Source organism: Crinia signifera, chromosome 4, assembly GCF_055691185.1.
Source record: "Crinia signifera chromosome 4, ASM5569118v1, whole genome shotgun sequence".
NCBI classification, from domain to species: Eukaryota; Metazoa; Chordata; class Amphibia; order Anura; family Myobatrachidae; genus Crinia; species Crinia signifera.
Genome location: NC_139220.1, coordinates 16,595,762 through 16,610,224, shown reverse-complemented (window position 1 = coordinate 16,610,224; position 14,463 = coordinate 16,595,762). Strand labels below are relative to the sequence as shown.

The 14,463-nt window shown below is 49.8% G+C and overlaps 1 protein-coding gene across 1 annotated transcript in view; it reads left to right on the top strand.

Moving 5' to 3' along the window:
* The window catches only part of TTLL1 (TTL family tubulin polyglutamylase complex subunit L1), a 28,001-nt gene extending 25,358 nt beyond the window's left edge, over window positions 1-2,643 (top strand). Inside the window, exon 10 of the mRNA XM_083181242.1 lies at window positions 2,142-2,643. Coding sequence (XP_083037368.1) covers window positions 2,142-2,271 — 130 coding nt within the window. The 3' untranslated portion in view covers window positions 2,272-2,643. The remainder of the gene's footprint in view (window positions 1-2,141) is intronic.
* Window positions 2,644-14,463: the final 11,820 nt, after the last annotated feature.

The window sequence follows — 14,463 nt, the reverse complement described above, 5'->3', positions numbered from 1 at the left end:
AACCTCTCCCAGCCCCACGGATACAGGATGAGCCTCCTCTCCGAACCTCTCCCAACCCCACAGATACAGGATGAGGCCCCTCTCCGAACCTCTCCCAACCCCACGGATACAGGATGAGGCTCCACTCCGAACCTCTCCCAGCCCCATGGATACAGGAAGAGGCTCCACTCCGAACCTCTCCCAACCCCACGGGTACAGGATGAGGCTCCACTCCGAACCTCTCCCAACCCCACAGATACAGGATGAGGCTCCACTCCGAACCTCTCCCAACCCCACAGATACAGGATGAGGCTCCTCTCCGAACCTCTCCCGACCCCATGGTTACAGGATGAGGCTCCACTCCGAACCTCTCCCAACCCCACAGATACAGGATGAGGCTCCACTCCGAACCTCTCCCAACCCCACAGATACAGGATGAAGCCCCTCTCCGAACCTCTCCCAACCCCACGGATACAGGATGAGGCTCCACTCCGAACCTCTCCCAACCCCAGGGATACAGGATGAGGCTCCACTCCGAACCTCTCCCAACCCCAGGGATACAGGATGAGGCTCCACTCCGAACCTCTCCTGACCCCACGGATACAGGATGAGGCTCCACTCCAAACCGCTCCCAACCTCACGGATACAGGACGAGGCTCCACTCCGAACCTCTCCCAACCCCACAGATACAGGATGAGGCTCCTCTCCGAACCTCTCCCGACCCCATGGTTACAGGATGAGGCTCCACTCCGAACCTCTCCCAACCCCACAGATACAGGATGAGGCTCCACTCCGAACCTCTCCCAACCCCACAGATACAGGATGAAGCCCCTCTCCGAACCTCTCCCAACCCCACGGATACAGGATGAGGCTCCACTCCGAACCTCTCCCAACCCCATGGATACAGGATGAGGCTCCACTCCGAACCTCTCCCAACCCCAGGGATACAGGATGAGGCTCCACTCCGAACCTCTCCTGACCCCACGGATACAGGATGAGGCTCCACTCCAAACCGCTCCCAACCTCACGGATACAGGACGAGGCTCCACTCCGAACCTCTCCCAACCCCACAGATACAGGATGAGGCTCCTCTCCGAACCTCTCCCGACCCCACAGATACAGGATGAGGCTCCACTCCGAACCTCTCCCAACCCCACGGATACAGGATGAGGCTCCAATCCGAACCTCTCCCAACCCCACAGATACAGGATGAGGCTCTACTCCAAACCTCTCCCAACCCCACAGATACAGGATGAGGCTCCACTCCGAACCTCTCTCAACCACACAGATACAGGATGAGGCTCAACTCCGAACCTCTCCCAACCCCATGGATACAGGATGAGGCTCCACTCCGAACCTCTCCCGACCCCATGGATACAGGATGAGGCTCCACTCCGAACCTCTCCCAACCCCACAGATGCAGGATGAGGCTCCACTCTGAACCTCTCCCAACCCCACAGATACAGGATGAGGCTCCACTCTGAACCTCTCCCAACCCCATGGATACAGGATGAGGCTCCACTCCGAACCTCTCCCAACCCCACCGATACAGGATGAGGCTCCACTCCGAACCTCTCCCAACCCCACCGATACAGGATGAGGCTCCACTCCGAACCTCTCCCAACCCCACCGATACAGGATGAGGCTCCACTCTGAACCTCTCCCAGCCCCACGGATACAGGATGAGGCTCCACTCCGAACCTCTCCCTGCCCCATGGATACAGGATGAGGCTCCACTCCAAACCTCTCCCTGCCCCATGGATACAGGAAGGGACTCCACTCCGAACCTCTCCCAACCCCACTGATACAGGATAAGGCTCCACTCCGAACCTCTCCAAACCCCACGGATACGGGATGAGGCTCCTGCATGATGGGTGGTTGGAATATTAATCAGGCTGTTTGGCATTGTGTTTGGCTAATGGTTCCATCAATGGGCAATGGGCATCGGTCACCAGCCTAGGTGTGTAACCCGACGGTGCATTTGCCATGGGGATCACTAAGGCTGTATGCGTAGGCGTCAGGAGGATCAGAAGAGGATTTATATTGATACGTTTCTAGGGAATGGCAGTAGGGGGCATCCTGCTTCAGAATTGGGGTGATATATACAAATGGTGGCTGGGGTAGGTATATTGGGGGATGACAGCAGTTATTTGAATTTGCAGATATGATGAAGAGGCAGCGCAGGCCGACGGCTCTGATCGAGAACTCAGGAATCGACCGGGGCAGACTCTCGGCTTTAAAGGAGGTCGGACAAGAGAGGCCGGGAGGTCGGCACCTACGACGTGGAAGTAACGTGATGTCGGGGACCATGTGGATGGTTGTTTACATTTATAACGGAGCTGAAGGACCAGGGGACCAGTCTGTTACCATCGAGCTGTGACCCACAGAACCTTTTTATTTATTCTCCTGTTATTTATTTATTATTACTATGAGAAGAGGAAACGAGTCTATTCCTGGTGGAATCCGATGTTATCTGTCCTATAGGGAGATTACTGGCCGGACAAATGTTATTTAAGATTTCAAATGTATATATAATGTCCTTTTTGCATGTCTATATCTGGGATTGTTCTGATTATTATGCAGTGTTACATAGGTATGTTACACATCTATAGCAAAAGAATGACCATTTCTTAAATAAAGGAGTCTATTTACAAATTTGATTTATACATTTTGTTGCTAAAAGACAGAAAGGGAAGTCCTGTGGTCCTGGCAATGTCGGTTGCCACAGGGCAGGTGACCATAGTCCTCACAGCACAGGTCAGGTCATGGTAGTCCCCACAGGTAAGGTCACATCAGTCCCCCTAGGTCAGATGATGCCATTGCACACAGAGGGCATCAGTTTCCCCAGGCCAGGAGATTTCCCTACAAGAGAGGCCGCACTAATGACCATGAGTCAGTCTTCATTGCCCCCCACCCCCAGGCCAAGAGACATCAGACCCCCAGGCCAGGAGAATTCCCTACAAGAGAGGCCGCACTAATGACCATGAGTCAGTCTTCATTGGTCCCCCCCTCAGGCCAAGAGACGTCAGACCCCCAGGCCAGGAGGAGATGTTAATCCTCAAAGCTCTGGCCACATCATTAGCCACAGGCCAGGAGATGTCAGACCCCGCAGGTGAGGCTACTTCATTCCCCACAGGCCAGGAGACGTCAGTCCCCGCAGGTCTAACCAAGTCATACCCCACAGGCCAAGAGACATCAATCTTTGCAGATCTGGCCACGTCATTCTCCACAGGCCAGGAGACATCAGTCCCTGCAGGTCAGGCCACGTCATTCCCTACAGGCCAGGAGACGTCAGTCCCCACTGGTCAGGACACATCATTTCCCACAGGCCAGAAGACATCAGTACCACCAGGTCAGGCCAAATCAGTTCCCACAGGCCAGGAGACATCAGTCCCCGCAGGTGAGGCTGATTCATTCCCTACAAGCCAGGAGAAATCAGTCCCCGCAGGTCACGCTACGTCATTCCCCACAGGCCAGGAGACATCAGTCCCCGCAGGTGAGGCTGATTCATTCCCTACAAGCCAGGAGACATCAGTCCCCAGCGTTCAGGAGACATCAGTCAGGCCATGTCAGTCTCCACAGTCTAGGAGGTGTCCGTTCCCCCCATTCCCAGACACATCATTACCCACAGGCCAGAAGATGTTATTCCCAGCTTGTCAGGCCACGTCAGTCCCCCCAAACTCCCCCCCCCCCCATGCCAGAAGACATCAGTCCATGTCAGTCCCCACAGGTTATATAATACCCTATTTCCCCAACTAACATAAAATGTTAAGAATAAAATGAGTCTGTTGGGGGCACCAGTGTCCCCAGGGTGTAACAGTCACATCGGCCCTTAACTGTCACTTACCAAAGCTCTGGCACCACCATCCGCAGCGGTCTTACGTGATGTATATTAATCCCATAGTCACACGATATATCCTGTGTATCTGGCACCATGCAATATTAATAATCAACTACTAATGCTGTGTACATTTTCTGAAGCTGATGCGTGTTGTCACACTGTCCCCGCTGGATACACGGAGAGCGATCTCTGTTGCATAATTTAATGGTGATGTTTTATCTCCGAGACTTTTTCTAGCCTTCAAGTCTGACTGCTGCTACGTCTTATTGTGCTCCCTATGGACGGCAGTGATGCAGGCTGGCTCTGTAGCCTTATCCAACAGCAAGCAGCCTGCACTAAAGTCACTTACAGATAGTAATTTTACATTCTATGTAACACGCTCACAGCTGTCCTCTGACGTAAGTTACATTAACCTGCTTCTACCAGACCGATGTGATGAAATCAGCCCGTCTCCATAGCAACTGCCGTGTAAACGGAAGCATTACTAATGCTACAATGCGGTCATTAAATCAGGGCTGGGGAACCTTCGGCCCTCCAGCTGTTGTTGAACTACACATCCCAGCATGCTCTGAAACCGTTCTAGCACGGTCAAATAGCAAAACTGCAGCAGGGCATGCTGGGATGTGTAGTTCAACAACAGCTGGAGGGCCGAAGGTTCCCCATCCCTGCATTAACTGAATAGGGAAATAGTGAGTCTCATCCTCATATAAGTGTGATCTGTAGTGGTGAGTTCTTAACCTGCCCGAAATAAAAAGGTAGACACAAGAAAAAAGTTGACATTACTTTTTTTTGTGTGACAATGTCAACAGCTGTCGGCATGGAAGCCCAATGTTAAAAGCGTGCCAAGTACAGTGGGGCACCATGCATGCAGAGCGAAGTGATACGCTAATTGGGGGGTCCATGTTGACAGCTGCCAACTGGCACAATTGTTGTTGTTTTTTTTTTGGGGGGGGGGGAGCAATGTCGACCCTACAAGTGACTACTTTGTGTGCTGGCTTCGACCTGTTGTCTGGCAACATTTTGTCAATGCCGACAGTTTGCATTTGATTTTTAAATCAAAATAACTGAGATACTAATTAAGTAACCTGTGTTCAAGTATAGCTCCTGGCCCGTCCCAGCGACTTGAGGACAGAGTTTTGGAAACGCTGGTCTACAAGCTCCGCTAGCTCGGAGTGAATAGGACATTGTAGACAATTATAGAGCCGTTCCGTGCGCCCACAAGCAGATTTTGCCCATAACATTCCATTTTGCTGAAAGCGCCATCCACTCACTGATGGATCAATCTGCCAATCTCCCCCCCCCCCCCATCTGTCGGCATATTCCTGATCCGGCACAGTCTCTGCCTTACCCGCATGCGCAGTGCGCAAAATATTGAAGAACCCTCCGCATTTCCCACTGCGTCCACCACAGAAACGTGTCCTAAATGCGTATATTCAACCGGCTCTGACATCACTTTTAATTGGATCAGCCACTCTGAGCCTACAACATGACTCCTGATCGGACCGCACGGTGCCCAAACTAGAGAGAACACAAAAAAAAATATTGCTCTACATTTAACGCAGGGTTGCCTACCTGACCCTCTCCATGCGGGAGAAAAGGCTCTGTTCCTGGACTTCCCTGGTAATGTATGATTGCCGTCACCTGTGGGGAAACACCTTTATTATTAATTACCTTGCTCCCCACAGGTGATGGCAATCCTACATTACCAGGGAAGTTCAGGAACAGAGCCTTTTCTCCCTGAAGGAGAGGGTCAGGTAGGCAACCCAGATTTAACGTTATGATTACATTAGAAGAAGAATAATTGCAATTAGGATAATTAGTACAGCTGCTGGCACAGAGTGCGATTACCGAGTGGCCAGATGTCATTCATTCCCTTCTACCTAAAGACTTTCCCATGGTGTACAAATCTGCAAGTGCGCTCAGAAAAGGTTATCAAACTCGGTCCTCGTGACCCCACACGGTGCATGTTTTTTTTGCAGGTCTCCTCACAGAATCTCAAGAGAAATAATTAGCTCCACCTGTGAATCTTTTAAAACATGTCAGTGAGTAGTGAATGCACCTGTGCACCTGCCGGGTGACCTGGACAACGAGAACTGCGTGGGGTCCTGAGGACCGAGTTTGAGAACCTCTGCACTATACATATGCTGCATGAGTGATATAGTTAATGTCAGCACAAGATCTAGCGCATGCACACTGAACGATATTGCTAACGACATCGTTGAGTGATGTCACCCGGCCTCCCTGAAGAACATGACAATATAGTTCCGTTGCGTACCCCAACTGCCAAATGACGTCACCAATGAGCGTCTAGCTACACACCAGCCTGGCGAATCAATAATTTCGACGCAGTGTCGACATTGAACGCAATGAATTGTCGGTGACTTACTGAACACCTCGGCTTTTGTTCTGTGTGAGCGAGCGATGGTCTCTTCAGCGCAGGATTCGGTACTTATCTATTAGCAGGGCGCCCAATTAACATACGTGCGATTTTTGCATGCGGATCGCACCGCACATAATATCGCATGCGATTTTATAGGGTGCGATGCCATTTAATTTACTGTACAGTTATATGACATACAATGGGATTTAGGCACCCCCCCCACTATCCACGCCATCCCGAAGCATGACGAGCGACGGCAGAATGCGTCCTCCCGACCTTTTCATACCCCCACTATCCACGTCGGCGTGGAGTTGATTTTATATAGCGTGGCGAACGCATGTAACGTAATCCGCGTCCCCTTCCACGCCATGCTTCCACGCCAACGTGGATAGTGGGGGTATGAAAAAGGTTGGGAGGACGCGTTCCACCGCCGCTCGCCACGCTTCGGGGTGGCGTGGATAGTGTGGGGGGGGGGGGCCCTAAATCCCATTGTATGTCATATAAGTGCACAGTAAATTAAATGGCATCGCACCCTATAAAATCACATGCATGTGATCCGGTGCGGTGCAAAGCGATCTCATCGCACCACCAAAGGCCAGAGAGCAGTGAATAAATTACATAGGAAAATCGAATCGCATGCGATGCAATTTTCTTACGCAGAATAGCCCACTAAGCTATTTGCTTAGTGGACGCCCTGGAAATACATAAGCCAGGATTCTTACCTAAGTGTTCCCTGCATACACTGAGGGAAGAATTTCAGAAGCACGCCAGGAATGTCACAGAGATACGCTCTCACCTTGAACTCTCTGTAGACCAGGCTTCCGTTCACCCCACGGTCTGGGGATCAGTCCACACTGTAATAAGTTACTGCGTCTGTCAGCAGCTCTTCTATGGGGAATGGGTTATGGCCAAAATGCATCGAGTTGACCACTGAAGATAGACATGGGTAAGGTCAACATGAGTTTTTTTTTTTTTTTTACCCGAATGTCGTCACAGTCACCATGGACACCGGTACAAAAGAGGAGTAACTGCGCTTAATAACACATGCAACAGGTGTTATTTAAAATATACTAGAAATTTAATAAGACATAATTAAAAAATAATTGATCAAATTCAGTGATACTGTGAATCAATGGTTGGTATAGTCACCCAATTGTCCCCAGCAGCACAGAGTATATCAGGAGATGAGTGATGTGTCAGTGAGAACAGGGCTGCATGTGACAGGGGCAGTGGCATAATGTGAGGAGGGGAATGGGGGCAGCAGGAAGCCACAGACTGAGAGTTATATAGTGGGAGGAGTAGGGTCCCCAGCAGCACAGAGTATATCAGGAGATGAGTGATGCGTCAGTGAGGACAGGGCTGCATGTGACAGGGGCAGTGACGTGATGTGAGGAGAGGAATGGGGACAGCAGGAAGCCACAGACTGACAGTTATATAGTGGGAGGAGCAGGGTCCCCAGCAGCACAGAGTATATCAGGAGATGAGTGATGTGTCAGTGAGGACAGGGCTGCATGTGACAGGGGCAGTGACGTGATGTGAGGATGGGAATGGAGGCAGCAGGAAGCCACAGACTGAGAGTTATATAGTGGGAGGAGTAGGGTCCCCAGCAGCACAGAGTATATCAGGAGATGAGTGATGCGTCAGTGAGGACAGGGCTGCATGTGACAGGGGCAGTGACGTGATGTGAGGAGAGGAATGGGGACAGCAGGAAGCCACAGACTGACAGTTATATAGTGGGAGGAGCAGGGTCCCCAGCAGCACAGAGTATATCAGGAGATGAGTGATGCGTCAGTGAGGACAGGGCTGCATGTGACAGGGGCAGTGACGTGATGTGAGGAGAGGAATGGGGACAGCAGGAAGCCACAGACTGACAGTTATATAGTGGGAGGAGCAGGGTCCCCAGCAGCACACAGTATATCAGGAGATGAGGGATGTGTCAGTGAGGACAGGGCTGCATGTGACAGGGGCAGTGACGTGATGTGAGGAGGTGAATGGAGGCAGCAGGAAGCCACAGACTGACAGTTATATAGTGGGAGGAGCAGGGTCCCCAGCAGCACAGAGTATATCAGGAGATGAGTGATGTGTCAGTGAGGACAGGGCTGCATGTGACAGGGGCAGTGACATGATGTGAGGAGGGGAATGGAGGCAGCAGGAAGCCACAGACTGAGAGTTATATAGTGGGAGGAGGGGGGTCCCCAGCAGCACAGAGTATATCAGGAGATGAGTGATGTGTCAGTGAGGACAGGGCTGCATGTGACAGGGGCAGTGACATGATGTGAGGAGGTGAATGGAGGCAGCAGGAAGCCACAGACTGAGAGCTATATAGTGGGAGGAGCAGGGTCCCCAGCAGTACAGAGTATATCAGGAGATGTATGATGTGTCAGTGAGGACAGGGCTGCATGTGACAGGGGCAGTGACATGATGTGAGGAGGGGAATGGAGGCAGCAGGAAGCCCTTTTCACTTAACTGCAGCTCCGCAAAACTACTCCACCCTAGGCGCCTTCACGGGACACATAGTGCCCCACCCTCTTCACCATGGACACCGTCTAATAGTTCGCTTCCCCTTGAATGGCTTGGGCCTCGCTGCCTTCTGCGCACTATTTTATTCTCGACGCAAGTAGGCAGAATAATGTGCATGGGTTTGGCCTTGCACGATAAGATGCAAGGACGCAGCTGGTGCAAATCATGCACAGGACCCATTTAGCATAAAACATGGCAGCAACACGTGAGTTAGCCGGTGGCTGCATTGGTGGGTTTATTACATAGGGGCTCGCGCGGAGTTGCAGCTTTTTTACCCTCACAAATATGTTGGTTTGACCTGTGCATCAATGTGCCATCCTGAGCAGCATTGACAGAGTGTGCCTCTAACGGGTGGTAAAGTACCTGAAATGCAGGACTGCCACGCTGAGAGCGGGATGGTGGGGAGGCATGACTTAGGACCTAGTACGGTGTCTGTACGCTGGGCCCATCTTACAACTGCAGCGCTGGTTTGGGGTCAGAAATGCATTCTGGGACACCGGATACGCTTGTGATTAATCACAACGTGCGTCAGACTCATTAATACAAAGTCTGCTATGAGGTATCACAGGAAACACAGTGCTAAGTACATGGTTCCCCTTTCCTGATGGTGCAACCAACATCACTGCAGTAATATGTGACTGAACCCTCTCCAGAATAAAACACATGTACAGTAATATAGAGACATTTGTATAACACATTTACAGGTGCCCATAATCTATATATATAGTGGCTGCATTCAGACACTGGAAGCACAGGAGCTAGATCATTGATCCAGGTTATTGCACTATACATAGTGGGAATATCATCCTTGGTACTTATTTCCTATCTGGGCGCCCATCGCGGGTACATCGCATGCCATTATAATGACATGCGATGCGACCGACGCGATTACCGCGATTTTACATAGGGACCAATGTTAAATGTCCCAATTGACCCGCGATGACCACGATTTACCATAGGAAACAATGTTAAATGGATCAATTTCCCCAAATTATCATAGGGAACAATGGGAAATGGGGCAAAAACACCCCTGAACATAGAAATGTCCCCCCAAAAGTAGTTGACGCCACCCCGCCATCAACGTGAACCCGAAGCGTGGCGAGCGCAGCGAGCCCGCGAGGGGCGGTGGTACGCGTCCTCCGACCTTTTCATGCCCTACTATCCACTAGGGCGTGGAGTGAGAATAGAATAGTGTGGCGAGCGCAGCGAGCCACCGAGCCCGAAGCGTGGCGAGCGCAGCGAGCCCCGCGAGGGGACGCGGATACCTTCACAGTTATACGCGTCCCCTCGCGGGCTTCCCAGGTGTCCATGGCGACGCGGACACCTGGGAAGCCCGCGAAGGGACGCGTTTACCTGTGAAGGTATCCGCGTCCCCTCGCGGGGCTCGCTGCGCTCGCTGCGCTCGCCACGCTTCGGGCTCGGTGGCTCGCTGCGCTCGCCACACTATTCTATTCTCACTCCACGCCCTAGTGGATAGTAGGGCATGAAAAGGTCGGAGGACGCGTACCGCCGCCCCTCGTGGGCTCGCTGCGCTCGCCACGCTTCGGGTTCACGTTGATGGCGGGGTGGCGTCAACTACTTTTGGGGGGACATTTCAATGTTATGGTGTGTTTTTGGCCCATTTACTATTGTTCCTATGCTGATTTGGGTAAATTGATCCATTTAACATTGTTTCCTATGGTAAATCATGGTCATCGCGGGTAAATTGAGGCATTTAACATTGTTCTCTATGGGAAAATCGCGGGCATCGCGTCTGGCCCATCGCACCCGATTTTTTATCGGCCGCGATGCCCGCGATGGCCCCGATTTTACCCCCGATGCCCGCGATTAAAATCGTGGGCGCCCAGATAGGAAACAAGTACCTCATCCTTTTATCCTACTTGAGATTCTCTTATCCTGCGGGAAAAGAGTTATTTTCCATAATCTTTAACACTATCAAGAAATCTTTAAATATAACTTCAAATGGTTTAGAGAACATAACCCCTGATGAAGTCATTTATGACGAAACGCATCGGGTATCATTTTTGGAAGAATTGGATTATGGAATCCGTGTCTGTTTTGATCTAATAAACTTTACTGATTTTAATTGTATGGTCTACCATTTATTGTTGATTGAGGTGGTGGATCACATCAAGCGCACCCTATATCTTTTATATATATATATATATATATATATATATATATAGTGTCTGATTGTGTATCTACTTAACACTGCCATCTGCTGGCAGCGAGTGAAACTACATATATTTCTCTCTCACACATGCACAAACACAGAGGCATGATGTGAGGAGGGGAATGGAGGCAGCAGGAACCCACAGACTGAGAGTTATATAGTGGGAGGAGCAGGGTCCTCAGCAGCACAGAGTATATCAGGAGATGAGTGATGTATCAGTGAGGACAGGGCTGCATGTGACAGTGGCAGTGACATGAGGTGAGGAGGGGTATGGGGGCAGCAGGAAGCCACAGACTGGCAGTTATATAGTGGGAGGAGTAGGGTGCCCCAGCAGCACAGAGTATATCAGGAGATGAGTGGTGTGTCTGCGAGGACAAGTGCATGTGACATGATGTGAGGAGGGGAATGAAGGCAGCAAGAAGCCACAGACTGAGAGTTATATAGTGGGAGGCAGCAGAAAACCACAGACAGAGAGTTATATAGTGGGAGGAGCAGGGTCCCCAGCAGCACAGAGTATATCAGGAGATGAGTGATGTGTCAGTGAGGACAGGGCTGCATGTGACAGGGGCAGTAACATGATGTGAGGAGGTGAATGGAGGCAGCAGGAAGCCACAGACTGAGCGTTATATAGTGGGAGGAGCAGGGTCCCCAGCAGCATAGAGTATATCAGGAGATGAGTGATATGTCAGTGAGGACAGGGCTGCATGTGACAGGAGCAGTGGCATGATGTGAGGAGGGGAATGGAGGCAGCAGGAAGCCACAGACTGAGAGTTATATAGTGGGACGAGCAGGGTCCCCAGCAGCACAGAGTATATCAGGGGATGAGTGATGTGTTAGTGAGGACAGGGCTGCATGTGACAGGGGCCCTTATTCAGATCTGATCGCAGTACAAATTTGTTCTCAGAGTGGGCAAAACCATGTGTACTGCAGGTGGGGCAGATTTAACATGCCCCACCTGTGATACCCGTTCCTGCTTGTGTCCCGGCATCTCTCCTGTTTGGCGCCCCCCGTCCGCCGGTGTGCTGGCTCCTGCGGCGCAATTCAGCATCTGTAGTGATTCATGTTCCTGAGGACGATCGTGGCTTGAGAGGAGCTGTTTTGCTGTGGGTAATGTGCTATATCATGTGGTAATCAGTCCACAGTGCTTTTACTTATGGTACGAGCAATTGTCTTTTTATGACCGGAGTTTTTTATTGTTCATAATTAAACTCATTTATCTGCACTATGAGGCGCACCTCTCTCTTCTGTTTATTTTAGATATTTGTTTCATCCTGACCCTGGATGCCCATTCATAAGAGAGGTTGCTGCAGTTCACTATATTGGACTTGATGCTCATTTAATACACTTCTTGTGCTTAAGTCGGGTTTTGGACTCCCTAAATTTCTGGACTCATATATCAGCGCTGCTTACAGCTGTATCTTTATATATATATATATATATATATATATATATAAATATATATATATATATATATATATAATATACTCACGCTGCCCAATTAGCAGCAACAGCAGCACACGGTCATCCAAAGGAACAGTATCACAGGAGTCAGCAACGTTTCGATTTTATTTGAAAATCGTCATCAGGCACAAACATACAAAGGAAATGCTCACCTTATATCCCCAGACTAATGATGCACGCTGTCCTACGTTTCCCGCGCCCCATGGCGTCCATGACACCCACGTGACAAAAACAGCGTCCCGCTGCCTAGCAACCAGGTCAATCAGCGTCACACAGGCATCCAGGTAAACAGTCACACCGAGATGACGCGGCGCGCACAAGCCGGCGGCGGCCAGAGGACGTCCGCATCACGTGCCACACGCCATCCGCATGACGCAATGTGCACATGACACTGAACAACCAATGACCGACGTAGACGCGCTGCCTACGTCACCACACTGGGCTGTAACTGTGACAACCTGGGACGCTAACAGGACCGTCGCCTTGGCAACCCAGGCTCAGCGGACAAAACTAAATTGTATAGCCAGCAGGGGAAACGGAGCAGCGTGATCAACATAAAAACAACACCCATTAAAAACAGCTGAAAAGTGGTAATCGTATGGCAATGAATACCACCAATGGTAGCACCTGGTAGCAAATTACAAATATAATGCAGCATGTAGAAAATACAAAAACATTACATGTATGATATAAAATACACGAAAAATTACAAGTCATGAAGCAATAATAAAGATATACATTATCACATAAAAAATGCAGAAAAAATTCAGAAAAACATCTGTCAATATTAAATATGTATAATAAGACAAAAATCAAAGAAATGCATGAAACCCCAGGTGATCATTAAGGCCAAAAGGGGTCATGGTTCTAAGTCTGTGAATCCAACGGGATTCACACTGTAACAGGGACAATGACCTATTACCCCCACGTAGTTTCTGGGGTATATGGTCAATAATGATATAATGTTAATTGGCCATGTTATGACCAGCCTGAGCAAAATGTCTAGCGACAGGCTGGTCACTGGTCCCAGAGATAAGGGCTGCCCGGATCGCAGCCCTATGCCCTGCCATCCTGTCGCGAAGGTTGCGGTCGGATTTACCCACATAGTGTTTCCCACATGGGCATGAGATCAAATACACTATAAAGCGGGTGGTGCAGGTGACCCTATGTCTAATGAGATAACGTTTTCCACTGAAGGGGTGGCAGAAACTGTCCCCCACCGTCAAACTCCTGCAAGCGATGCAATTGAGACACCGGAAACAGCCGTTGCGTCTCCCCAGAAACCCAGGTGCTGATACATTGCATCCAGTAGTGGTGATATCAGTTCGAACAACCCAGTCACGAACATTCTTCCCACGGGTATAACAAGGCATAAGTGCCACATTGGCCAGACCCAGTTCTTTATCAGAATCCAACAATTGCCAGTGTTTTTTGGCCACCCCTCTAATGGTATTACTAGACAGATTGTAGTGATTGACCCAAGGCATTTTCTTATTAATGGAGATGTCCTTCTTATCCTTGGTTTTCAACAATGAAGGCCTGGGAATAGATAAAGCCTTGCTCTTAGCCTTTACCAAAAGGTCTAAGTCATATCCTCTAACCAAAAATTTACCAATCATTATATCAATCTGGTCAGAGGCATCAATGCGACTACTACAAATGCGACATGCACGCAAAAATTGTGAAAAAGGGAGGCCAAATTTAAGCGGTCTAGGATGAAAACTATCTGAATGTAAGATGGTGTTTCTATCTGTCTCCTTCCTGAAAAGGGAAGTGGATATAACTCCTTTATCCAAGCTAACCGCCACATCAAGGAAATTAACTCTAGTGGGGTCAATTACATATGTAAATTTCAGGGGGGAGACAGACGCATTATGGCCACCAATAAATTCCTCAAACTCGACTATAGTGCCGGTCCAGATGATAAAAATATCGTCGATGTATCTGGCATAGAAGTGAATCTTGCCAGACACATCGACACTATCAAAGAAGATAGCCTGCTCTTACACAAACATATACGCATTGGCGTACGATGGGGCCACATTGGACCCCATCGCACAGCCTGAGCGTTGCAGGAAAAATTTACCATTGTGGATAAAAAAGTTGTGG